Below are 24,445 nucleotides of genomic sequence, written 5' to 3'. Positions count from 1 at the left end.
AAAAAACAAATATAAAAGCGATTGGTGCAAATCCATGCAGGTGGATAATATATGCAGGGCTGTATTAATTGTAGTGACCAGGATTTGCACTTTTATCATCCTGAGCATCGAGGCGAAGTTCTCAGTCAATTCAAAGGCAGTGTTTCCATTTCAAAAGAGGCTGGAAAATCCTGGTTTTTTTCCCCCCCAGTCTGGCTGAAAGGCAGACACAACATGCAATATGGAAGCTGTTCTGAGATGCAGTACAGAGACATTTGAGTCCCAGGGTCCAGCTTCGCCAAATGGACATTTATCTTACCTATAAAAATGTTTAAGGTCGGGGCTGAAGCCTGGAAATTTTAAAAAGAGGGGAGGGGAAATTTTAAAAAGGCGTCTGGTTTTTTTTGCAAAAATGAGAGAGGGGCAAGACAAATATAAAATGTGTGTTTGCATGTATGTGAGTGTGCAGAACCCCCTCCCTGTGAATTTCAAACGGGTTTTAAAATAAACGGGGGATAAAATAATACTTGGCTTGCTATGTTGAAGGAGAAAATAAGCTGGGGATAAAATAATACTTGGCTTGCTATGTCGAAGGAGAGGGGAGAAACCTTTGCAATTTGAGCAACGAAGGGCAGGTTTGCAATGAATTGTTTCACACATAAAAGGAAAAAAAAATGCATAGCAGAGTGAGGTTTGATTCCGTGTTTAATGATGGGGAGGCGTGCCTGATAGTATATACTTGAGCATGATGATTTTTATTAAGATTGTTTCAGCTTTCTCGTGAAAGGAACTTGCATTGAAGCAAGGGAGGTGAAAATGCTATTGAAGCCCTGCTTAATGTAGAAGAAGTTGGCTCCAGGATTGAGGATAGACAAAAATACGAAGGAGTGGTAACCTTCCAGCACATGAGCATTCCATAAAACGCTGCACTTATCGGAACGATGCCATCTCGAGACTGTTTGTGTTAATACGGTAATTTGCTGCTGTGCTGGCTGTCACAGGTCCAAAGGAGGTGGGCATCTTAAAACATTTTCATTATTGCCCGAAAAACTTCGAGCAATAACCAGTAGCCATTTTAGCATCCTCGTAATCACCGCCGCAAAATTTTTGCAGCCACTGTCCATGGATGCATGCTGTTATCTGATGAGATCTGAAGTGACAATCAAGGATCTGTGTTTTCTCCTGTCCCGCTGTTCTAGCTTCCTATTTTGTCCTCCCTTTCTGTTCTCTAGAGAACCTGGGATGGGGAAGAAAGTCTTGTTCATTTCCCAACAGGAAGGCTGGGTGGGTTTAATTTTTCCAACAAGAATGGCTAATTTTAGGGGTTGAAAAACATCCAGAAGCTGAAATTCCTCCTCCAAGTCAAGATCAGATTCTGAAAATGTTATAGGCATGTCCATGGATTTTTCTAGACAGAGGCAGGGAAGGGTTTTGCCACTGCCATCTTCCAAAATATGTTGATTTCCTAACTTCTCAGCCTAGCCTACAGCCCTGGGGTTTTCTGAAGACCTGATGGTTAAAAGAAAGAAGAGCCATCTGCACTTGTCCCAGTGTACTTTTTTGGGAGTATAAGAGTTCCTTCCTGTTTGGAAATTCAAGGGAAGAAACAGAACATGTAGGGCAGGGCAAAAATATCTAGTGAACATCTTGATTGGCTCTCCTGCTGTCTTCTGTGCATTGAGGGAAGGGAGACCTTGCAAGTTGAGTTGCGTTTGTATGGTCTTTGGTACTCTCCAGACATTTCATGACCAAACTAGGTGACAACATCAATGCATCATGATGATGATATTACCTAGGACAGGGGTCTTCCAACTTGACAGCTTTAAGACTCGTGGACTCCCAGAATTTCACCTCCAGTCATGTTAGCCCTAAGAATTCTGGGAGGTGAAGTCAACGTGCCAAGTTTGAAGACCCTTGACCTAATAGAATAATGAAACATTTCCAAGAAAACCACCAAGCTCAGAGAGCACCAAGGAAAGCCTTCCTCCTCCTCCTCCTCCTCCTCCTCCTCCTCCTCCTCCTCCCTCCTCCTCCTCCTCCTCCTCCTCCTCCTCCTCCTCCTCCTCCTCCTCCACAAATTCCACCCCCCTTCTGTCACTGATGATGTCACTTACTTCGGTAATGAAACGTCTGCAAGAAAACCATCAAGCTCAGAGAGCACCAAGGACCCCTCATTTCAATCCTGAACTACAAATACTCTTCTACTGATAAAGAACTGTCATTGTACACATTTTCAGATCACAGAGCTCCTTGTGTACATCAAACAAGGTCTTTAGAAGCGTGGCACACAGTAAGGGCGAACTGGGTTTTTGTTGGAGGTCTCCAGGTGGCTTGAAGGTTAAGACGATTCCCCCAAGAAGTTTTCTTAGAAGACTTCCATGTAAATAACCGTCTAAAGAGAGAGACTATTAGAACTCCAATGGAAATAAATAGGACTGATTCCATTTTTGAGGAATATCTCTCACCCCACCACCATAAACAAATGGAAATACAGATTTACATAGCCAGCAGAGCTGTGGTGTCCCAGTGGTTAGAATGCAGTATTGCAGTCTAATTCTGCTGACTGCCAGCAGTTCGATCCTGACCGGCTGTGCCTTCCATCCTTCTGAGGTCGGTCAAAGGAGGACCCATATTGTTGGAGACAACAGGCTGACTGTGTAAACTGCTTAGAGAGGGCTGGAAAAGACTGTGAAGCTGTATATAAGTCTTAAGTCCTACTGCTATCATGCCTACTGTCGACCAAATATAGTCAAGAGTCTTAAGTTGAAAGTAAATCTCGGGGTGCAGAGATGTTTTCCTTTCCGCTGTTGCTGGGACTTTTAAGACTCCCTGGTTTCCAAATGATTTCAAGGGCCTTTCTCCTCTCCTCTCCTCTTCCTTGGAGAAAGAAATAAGTTCAGAATCAAATCATCCAGGTTGCTAATCTCCATAAGCATGGGGTGGGGGGGGAGATCAGCTTTCTTGAGTTGCTTGTATCCTTACGATCTATATTGACTGTTTCCTATTATGATTTGATTGCTTATTGTACCCTCTGACTGTCATTAAGTGTCGTACCTGATGATTCTTGACTCTTGACGAATGTATCTTTTCTTTTATGTATACTGAGGGCTTTTGCACCAAGACAAATTCCTTGTGTGTCCAATCACACTTGGCCAATAAAGAATTCTATTCTATTCTAGTCTAGTCTAGTCTACTCTACTCCCTCCCTCCCTCTCTTCCTTCCTCTCTCCTCCCTTCCTTCCTCCCTCCCTCCCTTATGTACCCTATAACTATTATTAAGTGTTGTATCTTATGATTCTTGACTCCTGATGAATGCATCTTTTCTTTTATGTACACTTGGAGCATCTGTACCAAGACAAATTCCTTGTGTGTCCAATCACACTTGGCCAATAAAGAATTCTATTCTATTCTATTCTATTCTATTCTATTCTATTCTATTCTATTCTATTCTATTCTATTCTATTCTATTCTACTCTACTTACTCCATTCCATTCCATTCCATTCCATTCCATTCCATTCTGTTCTGTTCTGTTCTGTTCTATTCTATTCTATTCTATTCTATTCTATTCTATTCTATTCTATTCTATTCTATTCTATTCTATTCTATTCATTCCCTCCCTCCCTCTCTCTCTCTCTCTCTCTCTCTCTCTCTGTGTTCCCCCTCTCTCTCTCTCTCTACGTCCCTCTCTCTCTCTCTCTGTGTGTGTGTGTCTCCGTCTCTCTCTCTCTCTCTCTCTGTCTCTCTCTCATATAGATAATATTTATAATTCTGAGCGAATTCAGAGCTAAGCTTCCAAAACAAAATATATGCTCAGAGCACAAAGGCCTGGTGTTTATGATTCTCTTTGAAGTGGTTCCTCCCTCCCCCCCCTCCCCCACCACCCCGGTTTCTTCTCCTTGGACTCCCCCTCCTCTTCCCCCCCCCTTCGCAATAGGGTAAGGAGAATTTTAGAAGCTGCCTGATATAGTGCTCAGGGTAAATACTTAAACCCCTTTAGAGAATTTCACACACAGATACTGTGCGGTGAAAAAAGACGATACTTATGTTTCCTAAAGCTGCGACAGCCTCTCGCTTTGTAGTTAAAGACAGAAGTGTTGAATAGAATTCTACCGAGGATACATTAAGCGACAATATCTGGAGGAACATCAGAGCCAACCAATGGATAGCAGTTTTTCTCTCTCTCTTTTTCCGTCTCTTTCTTTCTCTTTCTCTCTCTCTCTCTCTCCTTCTCCTCTCTCCCCCATCTCTTTTTTTTTTTTTAACCCTTCAGTGAACAAGGACAGATTTGATTTGGCCCGAGCGTGCTTTTCTTTTCCTTTCTCTTTTCTCCAATGAGATTTGGATCAAGGTGGGTATTTCTTCCCCCAAAGATCAGGCTCCCACACGCGAAGGTCCAGTGAAACTGATTTATTTCCTACTCCTGCCTGGGCATAGGAGTATCTTGCCAAACGCACAGGAATTACCTGCAGCCAGTTTGGTCTAGTGGTTAAGGCACCAGGTTAGAAACCAGGAGACAGGGAGTTCTAGGTTGGTGACTTTGGGCCAATCACCAGGAGATTCAACAATTCTAGCCCTGCCTCAGATTTGTGCATTTGGGCCAAATCACCAGGAGAATTCTAGTCCCATCTCTGGAATGACAGCCAGATTGGTGACTTTGGCCCAATCACCAGGAGATTTAAGAATTCTAGTCCTGCCTCAGATTTGTGCATTTGGGCCAATCACCAGGAGAATTCTAGTCCCATCTCTGGAATGACAGCCAGATTGGTGACTTTGGCCCAACCACCAGGAGATTAAGAATTCTAGTCCCACCTTAGGAATGAAAGCCGCCGGGTACCCTTGGGCCAGTCACTCTCTCTCTCAACCCAACTCACTTCAAAGGATTGTTGTGGGAAGATGTGTTAGATATGTTTACTGCCTTGAGTCAGTTGCAAAAATAATGCCCGCCAATGTTCCATTAACCTCACTCAGAACCCCACCCAAAAGGAAGCTGAGTCTTTCGGTCCCGTTTTGCTTGGGGATGGCGTTACTCAACTGCCAGGTGCCTCTTGGTCCACAAAGACCCTCCAAACATTTCCCTCTCGCCCTGCTCCAGCACCGATTTACCCCGCCTTTGGTTCACATACAAGGAAACGGTTAAGCTGGACGACCTAAGTTGGCCATTCCAGCTCAGCTTTTCCAGGTCATTACTGCCTGCCGCTCTCTCAGATATTAACGCCGGAGTCTGCCTGTCTTCTCAGGTGGGTTGAGAGTTTACATCAAACAGGCAGTCCACGGCCTCATTGAGGTCCCCCTGAAATCAAGATGCCTTCTCGTCTTCCCTTTCTCATTCCTACGACGTCGAACATGGCCGGCGCAAAGTTTCGTTCAAACTTTGGGTGAAGAAAAGCACAAGGCAGGGGAGGGTGATGATGGAGGAGAAGACGACCCCAGCAAACACACACACACACACACACACACACACACACACACACCTCAGACCTTTCTTCACAGGAAGGTCTAAAATGCGAAGGCTTATCTCCGCTTCTGCCGGGGCAAGAGGGCTGCTCTCTGTCTCCTGAAGATTTCTGGAAGGATAGAAAAACCCTGGTCAGTTTCAAATTCTTTTCTCGGGGACCCGTCTGGACTGTTGACAGGTGGTTAGCCTGAATATTAATACGCTCTCCCATCACCCAAAAGCTGTTGCGTACCCAAAGGAGGGGAAATATTTTAATCAGCTCTCAGCTTGTCTGGCAAGAGGCGGTCGATTCCATGCGGATGATACATTTGGGCATTTTATTTTATTTTATTATTTTATTTTATTTTTGATTAGTGCAGACTCCCCCCTCTCTTCCTTCCTTCCTTCCTTCCTTCCTTCCTTCCTTCCTTCCTTCCTTCCTTCCTTCCTTCCTTCTTTCTTTCTTTCTTTCTTTCTTGCTTTCTTTCTTTCTTTCTTTCTTTCTTTCTTTCTTTCTTTCTTTCTTTCTTTCTTTCTTTCTTTCTTTCTTTCTTTCTTTCTCTCTCCTTCTCTCTCTCTCTCTGTCTGTCTCTCTGTGTCTCTCTTCTTTCTTTCTTTCTTTCTGTCTCTCTGTCTCTTTCTCTCTTTCTGTCTTTCTTTTTCTTTCTGTCTCTATGTCTGTCTGTCTCTTTCTTTTCTCTCTCTCTCTCTCTCACTTCCTCTCTCTCTCTCTCTTTCTGTGTGTGTGTGTGTGTGTGTGTGTGTGTGTGTGAGAGAGAGAGAGAGAGAGAGAGAGAGAGAGAGAGAGATTTTTAATCCGCGCATAGAAGCTTCTTTGATTGATGTAAGGAACCTCCATCTAGTAGCATCCTTCAGACAGAGCCAAGAGAAGATGTTCAATTATCCCACCCGACTGAGGACATGTTAGCTCCTGCAGAAACTCACACATACCTTTAAGTCTGCTCTATTTCTTTCTTTTTAAGGATTCCCCCTGAAACACAAAACAAATCACTATATTTCATGAGGTTGGAAGAAAGCCAGAAGGATTGGAAGAGAGAGGCTACACCACAACTTTTATTACCTGCGGTTTGTTGATGAAGTGAACCGCTGAGTGCGGTTTATAAACAGTGATGTTCCGGGCCACACCGCGGCTTAGCCTGAGATGCTCAGCCAGGTTAAAATGAAGAAAGCTGGTTATGTTTAAAGCACCTGTAAACCCTTCAGCTGTCAGCCTTAGTTAGAGTCCTGATTTGCTCTAAGGCAGGGAGGACACTGCCAAACCAACTGGCATTAAATGAAGATGTTTTGCGAAAAGCCGGTCGTGTTTTTTCCTCACTGCAGCCATCCTAAGGGCAGGTGTTCAAACTCTGGATTTTTGTTTCCCCGATTCTTTTCCAGAATTGCAAGACTGGAGCTGCTGAACGATGAATTGAACCGGGTTCCTTGGCAATGGAGTCTTGATGTGCTCCTCCAGACCAAAATGTTTTCTTTGAGCAGTAATCAAAAATTTATTTGGTTTATACATCATGGAATTTATTTGCTGCCTGTCTCGACTCTGGGCAGCATGTGGCGTTAAAACATTTAAAAACCTTAAAACCATCAATGGTGAAATAACACGGCAGATAAAATCATTAAAACAAGATGCAAAAGAGAGAAGACATTATAGAGAGGTGGGATTAGGTTTTCATTAGTCAACACTTCTAGTGTGAATGCCCTTCGACCTATAGGTTGGGTTTTCCAAGGCAGTTGTTGCTCTCAATATCATTTTTTCTTTGGATTTTTTTCCCAAGCTAATTCTCCTCAGTGTTAACTGTTGGTATCTTTTGGAAATTAAAGACGCCGTCCCTACAAAATAAGGAGGCGCCCAAGAGCATATCTGAATACACAACTTATTGCATGACTTGTATTTATAGTTTAAGAGCTGTGGTGGCGCAGTGGTTAGAAAGCAGTCTTGCAGGCTAACTCTGCCAACTGCCAAGAGTTTGATCCTGACTAGCTCAAGGTTGACTCAGCCTTCCATCTTTCCGAGGTCAGTAAAATGAGGACCCAGATTGTTGGGGGCAATATGCAGATTTTGTAAACCTCTTAGAGAGGACTGTTAAAGCACTATGGAGTAGTATATAGTCTAAGGGCTGTTGCCCTTCCTCCTTCCTTCCTTCCTTCCTTCCTTCCTTCCTTCCTTCCTTCCTCCCTCCCTCCCTCCCTCCCTCCCTCCCTCCCTCCCTCCCTCCCTCCTTCCTTCCTTCCTTCCTTCCTTCCTTCCTTCCTTCCTTCCTTCCTTCCTTCCTTCCTTCCTTCCTTCCTTCCCATAATTACACAGTGGCTAGAAAGCAGTCTTGCAGGCTAACTCTGCCTACTGCCAGGAGCTTGATCCTGACTGGCTCAAGGTTGACTTAGCCTTCCATCCTTCCGAGGATGGTAAAATGAGGACCCAGATTGTTGGGGACAAGAGGCTGACTCTGTAAACGGCTTAGAGAGGATTATAAAAGCACTATGAAGTAGTATATAACTCTAAATGCTATTGCTATTGCTATGAATCATATAAGAGTGGGAATTCCCTTTGTTACAGAGGAAGGACCTTCTAAATATGTCTGTTTCAACTTCCATCCAACATGGAAAAATGACCATTTAAGGTTCTAACACAGCTTTGCCCAACTTCCAAAGATGTGGGCTTTCAAAGTTCTCATTTGGCATCATACATTTTAGGTGGGTGCCCAGTTTGGGGGAAAGGGTTATTTTAGAATTTATGGGATGGAGAGAACAAACATCTTCTGTCCACTTTCTCAGTTGCTCCTGGTTACTTCTCCTCAACTGCTGAATTGACAGGTGGAAAGGATCGCATAGCGATTTCATTGTTGGCACTGAAAGTTGGCAGTACCGGCATAATACTATTGAAAACAAAACAATAACTGAAGAAGTTCAAAACTGGGGGAAGCAAGGGAGTTAATTGAAAGGTCAAAATGAGGTTGGTAAATCACCCACCCTTCTTGAAAGTTTATCTTGATATCTTCCAAACTGCTAGGGAAACTTGAGTCACGATAGGTGTGGACATGAGTGATTGACACTGGAAAGCAGTTTCTTCCAAAGACGCATTCCATCGAAAGCAACGTGGCATGAATGGGTGGTGTCTCAAGTGGGCTGCAGAAAGGGACAACTTGTGAGTGATGTCTTAGGATTAGGGTTGTTCTAGCAATGACAACTTGAGATAGAGAGAAAGAAGTTGACCCAACCTCATAAGTTTTAAATTTCACAGGAAGTTAAGCTCTAGAGGTGACATGATAGCAGTCTTCCAATATTTGAGGGGCTTCCACAAAGAAGAGGGAGTCAAGCTATTCTCCAAAGCACCTGAAGGCAGGACAAGAAACAATGGATGGAAATCCATCAAGGAGAGAAGCAGCCTAGAACTATGGAGACATTTCCTAACAGTGAGAACAATTAATCAGTGGAACAACTTGCCTTCAGAAGTTGTGGGTGCTCCAACACTGGAGGCTTTTAAGAAGAGATTGGACAATCATGGCATGGGATTTCATGCTTGAATAGAGGGTTGGACTAGAGTACCTCTGAGGTCCCTTCCAATTTTCTTATTCTGTTATTCTTTTTGAGAATTTCTATTTGAACAAGGACATGTTTTTGGTGTCAGCACCCAGAATCCTGGCTAAGTTGCACAAGCCAGTTTGAGTAACTTGTAAATCATGCCCACATGGGATCAGAAATCCCCAAGGTCCTATAACTTTTATTGCTTTAGCCCAAGAGATGCAGGAACCTATTCTTGAAGTGGATGGAGATATAATACATATTAATGACATGTAGATATAATAAAATAAATTCCGCCAGTGCCTTTCATTCAAAGGTTTGTAGGTATTGTATTCTGAATAAGGCATAAGCTTGAGAAAGACGTTAGGCAGCGCGAGAAAATGTGCATGAATTTAAATATTAAGCTGTCCTTCATAATGTCAGGGAAGAATCAGCCCTGTAAAACTAGTTTGTTTGAGCATTTCTTTTTCTGGTATTTTCCATGCGGTCAGATGCTTACCGTTCCCTTGCAATTTGTTAGATTATTTATGGGCAGCGGAGTGCTTCGAATTCAGTTCCAAAAAGACGCTTTGGGGGGGAGGTGGGAGGAAGAGAGCACTTAGCAATAGCACTTAGACTTGTATACCACTTCACAGTGCTTTACAGTCCCCTCTAAGCAGTTTACAAAGTCAGCATCTGGCTGTTAACAATTTGGGTCCTCATTTACTGACCTTGGATGGAGGGAAGGCTGTGTCAACCTTGAGCTGGTCATGATCAAACTCCTGGCAGTTGGCAGAGTTAGCCTGCAATACTGCTTTCTAACTACTGCACAGGGAGGGAGGGAGGGAGGGAGGAAGGAAGGAAGGAAGGAAGGAAGGAAGGAAGGAAGGAAGGAAGGAAGGAAGGAGAAAAGAGTAAAGCAATAGCACTTATATTTCTATACCGCTTCACAGTACTTTACCACCCTCTCTAAGCAGTTTACAGAGTCAGCCTTTTGCCTCCAACAGTCTGGGTCCTCATTTTACCCATCTTGGAAGGACGGAAGGCTGAGTCAACCTTGAGCCGGTGAGATTCGAACTGCCAAATTGTAGGCAGCTGGAAGTCAGCAGAAGCAGCCTGCAGTTCGGCACTCTTAACCACTGTACCACTGTGGCTTTTAAATTGAACGTATCTGCCGTTCATGAAAGCAGCTGCAGCTGTAAAGTTAGCGCTGCAATTCCGGTGGAATCTCTAGCTAGAAGGAGAGTGGGTGGGGTCAAGAGAGTAGCTAGCTTGGAATCCTTGCAGGGGAGAAAGCGACGGAGACCTGATCCTGTTTGTTCTGAAGAGAAATACAGGTTGTCTGGCAAGATTCTTGTAAATAAGTGAGCGGAGGCAGTCCTCGACTTCCAACAGGTTCTTTAGTGACCACACAAAATTATGACAGCACTGAAAATAGTGGCTTAGTGCCAAGCATCTGAATTTTGTACACATGATCCTGGGATGCATCAAAAGCAGTTGTCAGGATTCTGGCAGTTACTCCAATTAAATCATGAGCCTCGAGCCACCCTCCCAAAACTAAAAAAGATTTATTTGAAGGTAACATTTTAAGTCTGGCATTTACCTGGGTTCAGCCAACTCTGAGATACGTACTTCACTGTCACCCTTGATCCTGCTTTTCCCCTCACCCCTCTGGTTGTATCATTCAACGAAAAACGTCCATAGCCAAGAGTCATCAATCACGCTCTCCAATTAGATTGCAGAAGCTTCAGTCATCTAATCAGTGTTTGAAAAAAATACGAATGGAATGTACTTTCGATTCCACACTGCCGCCTGCTCTTTGAAACTCCCCCCCCCTTCTTTCTGTTGTCAACTATAAAACGTGTATACAAAATGTTTATGAGTTGACAGCCATAACTGTGTGCCGTTGTAACTTTGAACAGTTACGAATGCCCTGTCCTCTAATCCCCACAAATGGTTATCATTTTGAAGATGTGCAAATCCTATTTTTGCTTTAAAAAATGAACCAACAACACCACCATCCACTTTTATCAAAGAATGGCTATTTTAAACTTTCCTTTGTTGCTTCTCTTATGAAGGGAGCTTTTTTCCCCCCTCCTTCCTAACCAAACCAGATGATTTTGCAGATCTTATTTCCCCCACCCTCCTTTTTTATAGAGAAAAATGAACTTCTAGGAATGCTATTGATGCGGCAGTTAAGCGCAGAGACCCTTCTGAATCTCTGAGTAAGTCCTCCGTCCAACACAATAAACATCAGGAAACTCAATTGGCCTAATATATTCTTAATTTCAAATAGAGAAAGGAGGGGAGTGGGGAAAAATTGAAATAAGATACTATTTCCACTGGGCACGCTGTAAATCTTACAAAATACACAGGCTTTTTCTTTCGGCAGACATCAAAGCAAGGTGGCTCAGGAGATTAGAATATATTTGGAATCTTAGTTTGATGAGCAAAACTTCCACTCTGATATTTATTATGCATGGCTTGGCTTGGCTTGGCTTTCTTCTCTCTGCTTTCTTTCTTTCTTTTTTTTCCCCTTCTTTTATTCTGTTTATCCACAGTGTCTTTTCTTCCTGCAGGAACAGAGGAGGAAGTATCCGTTTTACAAAAGCCCCAAAGAGAGTGGGATGCCCTTTTTTTTTTAACCCCCCCCCCCTCAAAGTCTGGTTGTAAACTCACGTGGCAGAAACAGACTTTTCTTTTATTGCATTCATTCCTGAGGAGCTGAAGTTTTGTTTTTTTCCTTTTTCCCCCCTTTCTGAATGCTTCCCATGAAAGCTTTTCGTTTCTGAAGGCGTCACAGTGAGTTAGGTGGGCCGTGGGAGGATCAGGCAAGCCAGGAGAAGTTGGGTTTGAGAAGAGTCGATGAGGGCATCGGTTGGGGCTGCTTGTTCCTCAGATCTTCTGCTGGGGTTTTCCTACAAATTTTGGAGGTCCTGGAAGAGAGAGGCGAGGAAGGAAGGGAAAGTGTGCCGAGTCACAAAATTGCTTGCTTATTTTTCTGCTGCCTTTATTAGTTTTACAAAGAAACCCAAGGTGGTAACAACACTGTTTTCATCCTATTTTCCCCACAGCAACAGTCCTGTGTGGTGAGTTGGGCTGAGAAAGAATGATTGGCCTACCCAGCTGGCTCTTATGGCTAAAATGGGGCTAGAACCCACGGTATCCTGGTGATTGGTTCAAAGTCACCCAGCTGGCTTTCATGGCTGAGGCTAGAACTCACCATCTCCGGGTGATTTGCCTAAAGTCACCCAGCTGGTTTCATGCCTAATGCAGGACTAAACTCATCCTCTCCTGGTGTTTTACCCAAAGTCAGCCAATCAGCTTTCATACCTAAAGGCAGGGCTAGAATTCACAATATCCCGGTGATTAGCCCATGGTCACCTGGCTTCCATGCCTAAAGCAGGACTAGAACTCACCGTCTCCCAGTTCCTATCCTGATGCTTTAATCACGAGACCAAACTGTCTCTTAGCATGTTCCCAGCTGGCTTTCATGGCTGAGACTGGAACTAATAGTCTCCTGGTGATTCACCCAAAGTCAGCCAGTCAGCTTTCATGCCTTGAGGCAGGAGTAGAACTCACAGTATCCTGGTGATTTGGCCCAAAGTCACCCAGCCAACTTTTATGCCTAAAGCAGGACTAGAACTCACAGTCTCCCAGTTTCTAGCCTGATGTCTTAATCACTAGACCAAACTGGCTCCCAGCATGTTCCCTGTTAAGCATGCAAAGCTTCATAGAATTCCTCCGGTTCTTCTCTTCAGTTCAAATATTCTTCTCTTGAACATCTCCCATTTGTCCGTAGAGGGCAACTTTCACACCTTTCTTATTCGAGTTCATAACCCAGTCAAACCAACACTTGGTCTTCCCTTTTCTTTGGTATCTCTCCCCACCATCTCCCCTCCTCTCCCTTGCCATTTCCCAAAGTTGGGCAAAAGTTTTATCGAAGTAGAAAAACAAGGTGGCGATATTTGCAATACGACAAAGCCCATTTTATGAGAAAACTGGGAGAGGCACATGTCGTCCCTTCTATTCCTCTTGCTTTGGTTTTCTCAACAAAAAAAATTGAAAATATCCAAGATGTTGGGGGCTTTATATGCATGCCCCTTCTCCTTTCAGAGGTCAGACGGGATGAAAACGCCAACAGCTGTTCGGCAAACAGCCTGGATGGTTTTTAATTGTCTTCTTTTTCTCGAACCAGCAGTAATTCTTGTCGAGATTGTCAAGGGCCTTTTTACGCCCAAAAAACGTAAGGGTGCCATATTTTAAGGTCGCATGCTTAACCCTACGGCATGGCTACCATATAGATTGGGGCCTTTCCTTTTTCATTCATGAGTATCCAAAGAGGGGTGCGGGCAGGATGTGAGACAAGAGTGTTCACAAGCTTTAAATAACTTATTGTGTTAAAAAAAAGGGACAAAAGAGAGTATATTTTTTTGTCTCTGTCCTAGAGTTGATGAGCATTGGTCTTGTATGTGGCAGGTTGATTGATTTGCTAGGGGGAAAGTGTCTTTGTATCCCATGGTTGATCTTTTGACCTGGAAGATATTTTACTGACCTTACTCTTTCTTTCCTTTTTTCCTTTTTTCCTTCCTTCCTTCCCTTCCTTCCTTCCTTCCTTCCTTCCTTCCTTCCTTCCTTCCCTTCCTTCCTTCCTTCCTTCCTTCCTTCCTTCCTTTCCTTTCTTTCTTTCTTTCTTTCTTTCTTTCTTTCTTTCTTTCTTTCTTTCTTTCTTTCTTTCTTTCTTTCTTTCTTTCTTTCTTTCCTCTTAAAAGCAAAAGCACCATCCAATAGAAATGTTAAGGAGGAGAATGGTAACATTATTGTCTAGATGGAACAAGTAGAACGAACACACTGTTGAAAGGTTGACCTCACCCACAAATGACTGCATTGACAATTTCTGTTGGTTAATTGAGAAGCCGTTCCACCATCGGTGGTATCCCCCCCCCCCCAGATCTCCATCATTGGTAGAGCCACATTGCGGTCCTCACTTTGATAGAAGAAGCACTATCTAAATACTTCATGGAAGAAATAAATATAATTTCTTCTGGAGATATTAATGCAGAAGAAATGAATCCTCTTGTTTGGGCTTAGCAAACCCACTTCCCAACTGAGATTGGTATCAGCCACAAATGTCCCATTGCGCCTTGGGATTCTTCTTCTGGAGAACCAGGAGAGCATCAAGGTTTTGCTGCTTCTGGCATTCAATCTATTATTCTCTGTGGTGAGATATGTTCATGTCCGCCATTCTAAAAAGTAACCCATTCCAGCAACTATCTAATACTTTAGACCAGAGGTCTTCAAACTTAACAGCTTTAAGACTTGTGAACTTCAACTCCCAGAATTCCTCCTCCCAGTCATGTTAGCTCAGGAATTCTGGGAGTTGAAGTCCACAAGTCTTAAACTTGCCAAGTTTGTCAACTTGAAGATGTGTGGACTTCAACTCCCAGAATTCTTCAGAAAGCATATAAAGAACGGCTGCAGGAACTGGGCCTGTCTAGTCCAGGGAAGAGAAGGACCAGGGGAGACATGATAGCAGTCTTCCAGTATTTGAGGGGCTGCCACAGAGAGGAGGGGGTCAACTTGTTTTCCAAAGCACCTGAAGGCCAGACAAGGAATAATGGATGGAAACTGATCAAGGAGAGATTCAACCTGGGAAACAAGGAGAAATTTCCTGACAGAGAAAAATCAACTCATGATTTTGCCTTCAAAAGTTTTGGGAGCTCCATCACTGGAAGCTTTCAAGAAGAGACCGGGCTGCCATCTGTCAGAAATGGTGTAGGGTGTCCTGCTTGGGCAGGAGGTTGGACTAGCTGACCTACAAGGTCCCTTCCAACTCTGATACTCTGTAAGCCATCTTCATGTTGCCAAAGTTGAGAAACATTGCTTTAGATCTCTCCAAGGCATGCCATGTTATATGGTCTTGAGATATTTTTTGATTAATCATGTGCCATCCACTCATGTTCAACTTCTGATGACCACATTTATAGTTTTTCTCCACAAGGATCGCCTGTACTTTTTAGAGCTCTCAATGATGCGGTCATCGTCTCTATAACTGAGTCCACCCTGCTGCTCGTATTCCTTTTCTTCTCTTTCTTTCCCTCTTTTTAGCATTATAGGTTTCTCCAGAGAGCTACGTCTTCACATAATATGTCCAAAGTAGGATAATTTGAGCCCGCTCGTTTGTGTCTCCAGTGAGAATTCTGGTTTGATCCTAGACTCATTGGAACCCATAAAATACTTTTCTAAACTTGAGGAATTCTGTTACTGTCTCTATATTGGAAATCCAGATGTTGACATAAAGGGAGGAGGAGGCCAATCCAGCCTATGATAAAAGGGATAGATCTGGATAAAATTGGATGGCCATGGAGCTGATGTCATCCCTCCCGGGTAAATCAGACAGGAAGCATGTAGAGATGAGCTAAGTTTACTTGATGGTAAGGTTACATTAAGAGAAACTTGTGAGTCTGAAGGTACAAACTCCCCACTGGCACTTTTAACCATCTAATGAATTAGGGTGGGTCCTTCCTAATTTCCTTCCTCTTACCATTAAGCAATGGTGGGCTCCTGCTTCTCTTCTCTGATGGTTTCCTAGGCAGCCTCACTTTCCTTCATTCCCCCAAGGCCATCCACACTTTCCACTAACTTCTAGAAAGTAGTTCTAATGCTCCTCTAAACCTGGGGCTAGTGCCAACTATGAACGCAGGTCTGAATCATGAATTAGTTCTCTTGTAGACTTCAGCTGCAGCCCTTGATGGACCACAGCCTTTGTTTAGAGACCTCCAGGACTTTGTTAATTGCTATCATCCCTTGCCTTCCTTTCTTCCTCCCTCCCTCCCTCTTTCTTTCTTTCTTTCTTTCTTTCTTTCTTTCTTTCTTTCTTTCTTTCTTTCTTTCTTTCTTTCTTTCTTTCTTTCTTTCTTCCTTCCTTCCTTCCTTCCTTCCTTCCTTCCTTCCTTCCTTCCTTTCTTTTTTCCTCCCTCCCACCCTCCCTCCCTCCTCTCTTTCTTTCTTTCTTTCTTTCTTTCTTTCTTTCTTTCTTTCTTTCTTTCTTTCTTTCTTTCTTTCTTTCTTTCTTTCCTTTCCTTTCCTTCCTTCCTTCCTTCCTTCCTTCCTTCCTTCCTTTTTTCTCCCTCCCTCCCTCCCTCCTCCCTTTCTTTCCCTTTCTTCCTTTCTTCCTTCCTTTATGCATTTCCAGAATCATTTTTAAAAAATGCTTTGGTGGGCCCAATTGGCAAAAAGAAACTCAGTGCTATCTGGGTTGGAAACACACAGAAGAGGCCTTCGTTTTGCAGTGGATAGACAATGGCTAAAATTATGATGATGATCTGTATGTGTATGTATATGCATGTGTATGTGTAAAATAAATATATATATACACACACACATATTCATAGATACATACAGACACATGCACATCCATACAAACAGGCACACAAACATACACACATACAGATGCACATACACAGGCTGACAGACAGACAGGTAACATGTACACAGAGACAGACAGATAGACACATACACACATACCTCTCTTTGCTTATTTAACAGTATATAAATATGAAAACAGAGTCCAGGCAGTTTGTTTTAGAAACGCGGAATGTTTTGAGGTGTTCCAAGTGTGTCTTGTCGGCCCATCATCCTTGTCCAGGCTTAGCAAGGCCGGCTGAGGGAGGGATATGTCCTCTGTATAATGAAATGGAAGTCATTGCCTTTTGCAATCGTTCCTCGGTGTGAGTTAAAGGCATAAATACGGCGTACGCAGAATGGCAAAAGGAAGCTTTTATCTCTAGAAGATGAGGCAATAATATATGCTTATCGAAGCAGAGCACGGCCCTGAAAATGGCGAGTTACACTTCGGTAAGGATTCATGCCAGAAGCCTATTAAGTTGATGCAGTTTCCCTTCCATCGCCCTTTCCCCAAAGTGGCATTAATCGGGAGAACAACAACAACAACAAAATCTTTTATCTTTCTTCATCTCCCTTTAATGAATCGCAGGTATATTTGCACGCGCAGACTTTTCATAGCTTCCTCTGTATGCATTTCTGCTTTTAGGAAAGAAATTGGGACATTAGCAAATGTAGAAAGAAAGAAAAGCAGCGTTCTGCATCCTTGTTTAATTTCTCTTTCCCACTTCTCTCTCCCCGTTAAGTCATGTAGTCTCTCACGAGTTAGAGAGCCAGTTTAGGGTAGTGGTTAAGACACCAGGCTAAAACCTAGGAGACCGTGAGTTCTAGTTCTGCCTGAGACATGAAAGCCAGCTGGGGGATTTCAGGCCAATCACCAGGAGACTCTGAGTTCTAGTCCCGTTCTAGTTCTGGACTAGGTGAGTTCTAGGCGAGTTCGAATCCTGCATTAGGCCTGAAAGCCAGCTGGGTAACTTTGGGTCAATCACCAGGAGACAGTGAGTTATAGTCCTTCCTTAGGCATGAAAGCCTGCTATTTGACTTCAGGCCAATCACCAGGAGACTGTGAGTTCTAGTCCTACCTCAGGCATAAAAACCAGCTAGGTGAATGAACTTGGGCCTCTCAGTCCTAGGAAGCAGGCAGTGACCAACCACTTCCAAAGTATTTGTGGATTTTCCCATTTTCCCAAAATCCCATTGGATTTTCCCATTTTGACTCATCATTCATCATCAATAGATAATCCCACCTTTTGAAAATGGGACTTGGGATTCCCCACTATAAGCGCCACTTATTGTTGAGAGAGTCTGCATTACGACAAGTTCCGTAAACAAACAAGTCTGCAGAGCAAGCGGGACTAATGGAAAGGGCTTTAATCACCTGGTCAGGTTACCATCTTGCCTTTTTTGAAACCCTTCTGCCCTTCTTGGACACCGAAATGAAATGCTTCCGTGCAGAATGACTATTTCTTTGCTTTAAATCACACCTGTGGACTTGATCTGAAATCAGAGAGCTTAGTTAAGTATTTTCCCCTCAAGGATAGCCGAGCAGCTGTCAATCCTAAGAATAAATCTAGGAGAAAACCACCCTTAAAATAAGTATTTCTTATTTCTCGAACAAAACTGAGCCATATATATCCCCCTCGACTGCCGGGTGGAAATATTGACCTTCCTATTTTTCATTCTGTTCCTGTCCTTCCTTTTATTTTTGTGCACTTCCTAGGTATTTTACAGGCAGCCTTTGTTCCTGGCGTTGGGATTTCTCCGACTCCAGAAAGGGGGAGGAAAAAAAAATGCTTAATAATAATCTCTCACCCTAGCGTTCTCCTGTGTCTCATGTCTTTGTGTTGACTGTGTAGGTAGCCGGAGTAGATTATGCTGAGTTTTAAAGTCACCCACAAAGTTCAGCGCGGCAAAGTACTTGGAAAATTGCAGGTCGAGGAGAAGGAGGAACAAGGCTTGTGAGGGCTGAGACCGAAAGCAACAATTTTGTAAATCTGCGAAGGTCAAAAAAGGGCTCTGGTTATATGGAGAGAGGCTAGGAAAAAAAATCACATCCCATCTCCTATCGTCAGAAAGATGCTTTTTAAAAGCAGCAGTGGTTAATGTATGGGAAAGATTGAAGAGTCACGGGAAAGCTGTGGTTTCTGTTTTACTTGGTTGCTATTGTTGTGGTTCACCGGCAGCCAGTGCAGACAGCAGCGGAATCGAACAATGGGAAAGAATGGGGACCAGTCCGGGAATCTGGAGAGAACTCGGATTAGGATCCTGCGTCCAATGCAGAAATGGGGCCAGGACCATCTGGGAGTGGGGTGCTGACTCCAGAGCCTCCAGAATCTGGCAGCAGCGAGGCAGAGGAACAAGGGGAGCCTCTTCCCAGTACGTGTGTGCACAGAGCTGCTAGAAGACAAGAGTAGCTGAGACAAAAGAGGGGACTTGGGAGTAAGGCTGGGAGATGATTGCCCCTCCCCTAAGGTATAAAGGAAATGCAAAGATAGAGGAACCTTTGCAGGAAGCAAAGTCATTTGCTGTGTTCGGATTAAATCTTGAAGCTCTGTGTGGACTTTGCACTTCGGTTGGTTTTTTTGCAGTTCATTTGGCACTTTAGTTGTTGGCAGCAATTCAAAGGAGAGAAAGGTGGGTACTTATCTCGAGGGACTGTTTGGGACTCATTCCTGGCTGGGAATGAACATAATTCCTAGCGTTGAAATAAAACAAGAGTTGTTTTAACTAAGCATGTGCTTAATTACGGTCGCGGAAGTCTTGGTCAGTACAGAACCTGAGCCAGTCTTGCAGGCTGAGGAGGGCTCAGACGAAGGTTCTGCATCGGAGTCAGGGATGGGGCCAGGACAGGCTGGCAGTCATCAGCTGCCTTCAGACTCAGACAGCAATGAGGCGGGGAAGTTTCTGGAACTGGTTCCCAGCCTGCACATGCGCAGAACTAGCAGAAGATAAGAACAATTGAGAAAGCAGGGTCGACTCAGGAGTAAGGCCACACCTCGGAGATGATTGGCCCCTCCCCTAGGACATAAAAGTTGACAAAGCACCCAAACTTTGATTACCTAACTGTAGGGATGCTGCAGTAGTTATACGTGTGAGGACCGGTCATAAATCAGGTTTTTTTTCAGTGCTGTTGTAACTTGGAACAGTTGCTAAACAAATGCAAATGTACATTCAGAAGTCTGTAGTGCTTGGATTCCATATTTATTCCTGATTTTATCTGGCTCCGACTCTTTGTCAAGGAATGGAATGGAATGGAATGGAAGAGAAGAGAAGAGAAGAGAAGAGAAGAGAAGAGAAGAGAAGAGAAGAGAAGAGAAGAGAGGAACCATATAATGGAATGGAATGGAGTGGAGTGGAGTGGAGTGGAGTGGAGTAGAGTAGAGTAGAGTAGAGTAGAGTAGAGTAGGGTAGGGTAGGGTAGGGTAGGGTAGGGTAGGGTAGGGTAGGGTAGAATAGAATAGAATAGAATAGAATAGAATAGAATAGAATAGAATAGAATAGAATAGAATAGAATAGAATAGAATAGAGGAACCATAGAATGGAATGGAATGGAATAGAATAGAGAATGGAATGGAATAGAATAGAGGAACGGAACGGAACGGAACAGAACAGAACAGAATAGAATTCTTTATTGGCCAAGTGTGATTGGACACAGAAGGAATTAGTCTTGGTGCAAATGCTCTCAGTGTACATAAAAGAAAAGATACATTCGTCAAGAATCAGGAACCTTGAGGTGTTCCCACTTCCCACACTTATAAATACAACCCAAAAGAACTGTTTTAAATTGGAGAATTTGCAGGAGTTGGGGCAATTGCCACTTAGGAACTAAAGTTCCCTCCATCTCTGGCTATTTATTTTGATCCCTCAGTCTCCTTCCCTTGAAGTGAGAAGGGCTTAGCAAGAGCTCAGAACTGATCCTTGTTAATCTCTTTGGAAAGGCTGGAAAGTACATTAGATCTCCCGATGAAAACCTTATTTGTTGACAAAATTAAGTGCTAAAGCTGGGCAGGACACCCTTTTGCCTGTTTGGCTCCAGGAACGGAGAGAATTCAACACCCCAAACGTGGCCTAAATCACCGCCTATTCTTTGAGGGAAGGTCTTACCTCCCTGGCCAGCCAAACCAACAATCTAGAATCTTTTTTTGTGGCACAGAGTTATCAATGTTGTGGCTTGTTATCTTTCTCGCTTGGGCCCATTCCGGATGTGTTTTCAGCAGGGAAGGGAGAAGAGGAAGATAGCCCTCAACATATCCTAAACATTAGAAGCCTCCAAAAAATTCTCCGTTGAGCGACCGATGAGATAAGACAGACCTGCCTGCCTCATTTCTTGGTTCAAAAGTGACCCCAGGTCCCAGACAGGCCTTGTGAAGGAAAAGAAGGGAGATCCTGAAGTTGAAGGCTTCACTCAACATTGGGTGAAACAGAGTTTCTACGGACAATCATCTGTCATTAAAGACCATTAAGTGAATGAAATACCCCAGGGTTGACCTTACTTTGATAAGAAGGCCCTTGTTCAAAAGAACATCTTCCAAATATGTGTGTGTGTGTGTGTATACACATACACACACACATATTTAGAGAGAGGGAGTGTACCACTCAAGCTTTTGATTGATCAGTTCTTCTTTACAAAATTAAAGCAGGAAAAAAACAAAAACCCCACAGTGTTGATTTGAGGAAATGGCTTTCCAAGTTGATAATATCTTGGACCACGTTTCTTGAACCCTCGACCTCACGCTGTCAAGATATTTCTTATCGCCTTCTAACCTTTGGCTAAGCCAGGTTTGAAAATGAGAATTGAGCACTTGGAAGCTGTGTTATTTTATATTCACCGAGGCTGCGGTTCTGACCTCATCACCCTTAAGTCGTGGTTTACTTAATCATGTAAAGCACGTTTGCAATATAAGCAACATCTCATTCTGAAAGGAAATGTATACATTTTTATGCATTCATACTTTCTCCGCATTAGTATGATTGAGCAGAATAGTTCATGTTATAGACCTCATGCTGGAAGAAGTTTATTCTCTCATTGCATCTTACCTTAATGATCCTTCCTTCCTTCCTTCCTTCCTTCCTTCCTTCCTTCCTTCCTTCCTTCCTTCCTTCCTTCCTTCCTTCCTTCCTTCCTTCCTTCCTTCCTTCCTCCCGCTTTATTTTCTCCCTCCCTCCCTCCTTTTTCACTTTCCTTTCCTCTTTTCCTCCCTTCTTTCCTTCCATCTTTCCCTTCCTTCTCCTCCTCCTCTTCTCCTTCCTTCCTTTCACTTTATTTTCTTCCTCCCTTTTTCACTTTTTCCTTCCTTTCCTCTTTTCCTTCCTTCCCTCCATCCCACCCTTCTTTTTGCTTCATTTCCTTCCTCCCTCTCTCCTCTTTCACTTTCCTTTCCTCTTTTCCTTCCTTCCATCTTTTCCTTTCTTTTCTTCTTCTTCTTCTCCTTTTTTTCTTCCTTCCTTCCACTTTATTTTCTTCCTTCCCTCCTCTCTCTCTCCTTCCCTTTTTCACTATTTCCTTCTTTTCCTGCCTTTCCTCTTTTCCTTCCTTCTCTCTTTTCCTCCCTCCCTCCCTCCCTCCCTCTCTTCCTTCCTTTCCCTACTAATAAGTAGCATATGAGAAAGAACAGAGTCAGGCTGAAAATGTATTTCTAGAAAACTGCATTACAAATATTCCAACTTGGTGGGTTGGGGTTTTTTGTGTGTGTTTTTGTTTTGTATTTATCAGAAAAATCAAATAATTGCACCTGACAAAAATGAAATCCAGATTCCCAATACTAACCTGATGATGCTTTAAGATTTTCAGCTTAAAATTTCATGTACTTTGATTAAATACCACACCGAGGTGGTCTCATTTTTGACCCATCGTTTACTGTATTGATTTCCAGGCCATAGAACTGTAATAAAAAGGGGCATTGATTTACTGTCCCTATTTGCTTATGGTCTGCTTAATTAATTTTATGCTTTGTTTCTTTCTTTATTTGTTTTATAACGTTTATGGCATTTTCTCTTTGCTGCCAACCCTTCCCCAACCCCTCCTCTCCTCCCCCCTCTTAAGACAAGTCTATTGCTCTGTGAATTACGAAAAGAAGAACAGATGGAGGAACAAAGGAATGAAAAAATCCGCTGCCTTCTGCCCCTCCTGGTCGAACGACAGGCTCTGCGTCAAGAATGGCTGGCGAGGTGAGAAAGTGGTGTAGAAGGAGAGCACAGTAGGTCCATTATACGTTTAAAAAAAAAAGACATGAAAATTGCATGGAAAGAAAAGTAGAAAAAGTAAGACCCTTCCCAGCAATAATGTTCAATCAAAATGTTTATATATATATAGGTTTTCTTGAGCATGTCTCATTTTAGAATCTAAAGAGGAAACTAAGAGATCTTAATTTTCATTTGAACACTCCTGGGTTGTTTTATATCCCATTGCATCTTATCTTAATGGACTTCCTTCCTTCCTTCCTTCCTTCCTTCCTTCCTTCCTTCCTTCCTTCCTTCCTTCCTTCCTTCCTTCCTTCCTTCCTTCCTTCCTCTTTTCCTCCTTCCCTCCCTTTCTCCCTTATCTCAATCTTCTTCCTTCCTTCCTTCCTTCCTTCCTTCCTTCCTTCCTTCCTTCCTTCCTTCCTTCCTTCCTTCCTTCCTTCCTTCCTTCCTTCCTTCCTTCTTTTTGCAATCTTCTGACAAGCCAAGCCAATGGGGAAGCCAGATTCACTTAACAACTGAGTTACTAACTTATCAGCTGCCGTGCTTCACTTAACAACCGAGGCATGCCCAGTGGTAAAATGGAGGGGGGGGAATTCACTTAACCAATGTCTCACTTAACAGCTGAAATGTTAGGCTCAATTGTGATCATATGTCCAGGACTACCTGTGCTGGGGAGGGAATGTTCAGACATTTAGAGTTTTGCCCAGGTAGGAATTCAGACACACTGCTAAATATTTATAAACTCTGAGTGTGTGTGTGTGGCTTGGGAGAAGAAAAACAACAACAAAAAACAAGGAAACCTACCAAAGGTTAACGTACTGAAATAGATCAGTTTAGTAGAGCAAATATGCAATAAATATGGATTTTCTTTGAATGGAGGGGAACGGCAAGTCTCTTTGAACGCTTCTAGTTTCAATGGGTTTTTTTCCCCTCGTTGTTGTTGTTTTTCCCTAAAGCTATCAATTTATTCCCAAGCTGGAGCCAAGTGGCATAATTGAGCCTCTAGGACAAAAATGTTAAGTATTTTGCAGGCATCAGGGTGGAGAAGAGAGGAACCAGAAGGTTGAAGAAGGGAGGGAGAAAACAGCAGGCAAAGCACAGGGCCTCATTATACCTAAACACCTGAAAGAAAATCTCAAGAGCCGGGTAACTTGAAAGCCTTCAAAAGAAGGTGCCTCCAGAGTATTCTATAACTACAATTAATTCCTCTTTCCCTTGACTCTAGTCGAGGTTTTTTTTTGTCTCCGACTGACCTGTCCTAAAGAGCCCCCATCTGTAGGATCCACCAAGTAAATAACCTGTTGTGATTTATAACAGGGTTGGGAGGGACCTTGGAGGTCATCTGGTCCAACCCACTGCTCCAGCAGGAGACCCTATACCAGTGATGGCGAACCTTTTTGTTGTGGTGGGACGAAAGCGTGCTCGTGCGCCGATACCCACAATGCAATGCGCCCCCCCCTGCAAATGCGTGCGCAACACGCATTTGCAGTGTTGCCCCCTTATCTGCACTGTGCATGTGCACGCCTCTCGGCTGATTATCATCCCATTTGAGGCCATTTTCGCCTTACGGAGGCTCGAGGAAAGCCTCTGCAGCCTCAGGAGGCTGAAAAACGGGTCCGTTTCTGCACTTTCTGTATTCCCTAACCCTCAAGATTTCTCCTTAGTTCTTGGTTGCTTCTCTCCTTCATGGGTCTCCATCCATGGGTGCCTGTTCTGCTTTAAGGTGCTTTGAAGAATAGGTTGACCCCTCCTTCTTCTTTTTGGGAGTCTCTCAAATATTGGAACATGGTTATCAGGTCACTCCTAGTGTCCTTCTTTTCACAAGATTAGACATATCCCATTTCCCTGCACTTCTGCTTCATCAAAGGTTTGGAGAAATGGTTAGGCTCCAGTGCTAATATAAACACACGCACACACACACACACACACAA

The 24,445-nt window shown here is 43.4% G+C and overlaps 1 protein-coding gene across 3 annotated transcripts in view; it reads left to right on the top strand.

Moving 5' to 3' along the window:
* The window catches only part of FTO (FTO alpha-ketoglutarate dependent dioxygenase), a 172,819-nt gene that overhangs the window by 62,232 nt on the left and 86,142 nt on the right, over positions 1-24,445 (top strand). For 2 of the 3 annotated variants that reach the window (XM_087971453.1, XM_087971452.1), the window contains one exon: positions 22,375-22,499. The exons of the other annotated variant lie outside the window; for it this stretch is intronic. In XM_087971453.1, the coding sequence (XP_087827579.1) occupies positions 22,375-22,499 (125 nt within the window). The remainder of the gene's footprint in view (positions 1-22,374; positions 22,500-24,445) is intronic. 3 annotated transcript variants of the gene reach the window in all.

Source organism: Notechis scutatus, chromosome 9 (assembly GCF_049901735.1).
Source record: "Notechis scutatus isolate UNSWTSFEM ecotype Mainland chromosome 9, rNotScu1.2, whole genome shotgun sequence".
Lineage (NCBI taxonomy): Eukaryota > Metazoa > Chordata > Lepidosauria > Squamata > Elapidae > Notechis > Notechis scutatus.
This window is presented reverse-complemented; position numbering and strand designations above follow the sequence as displayed.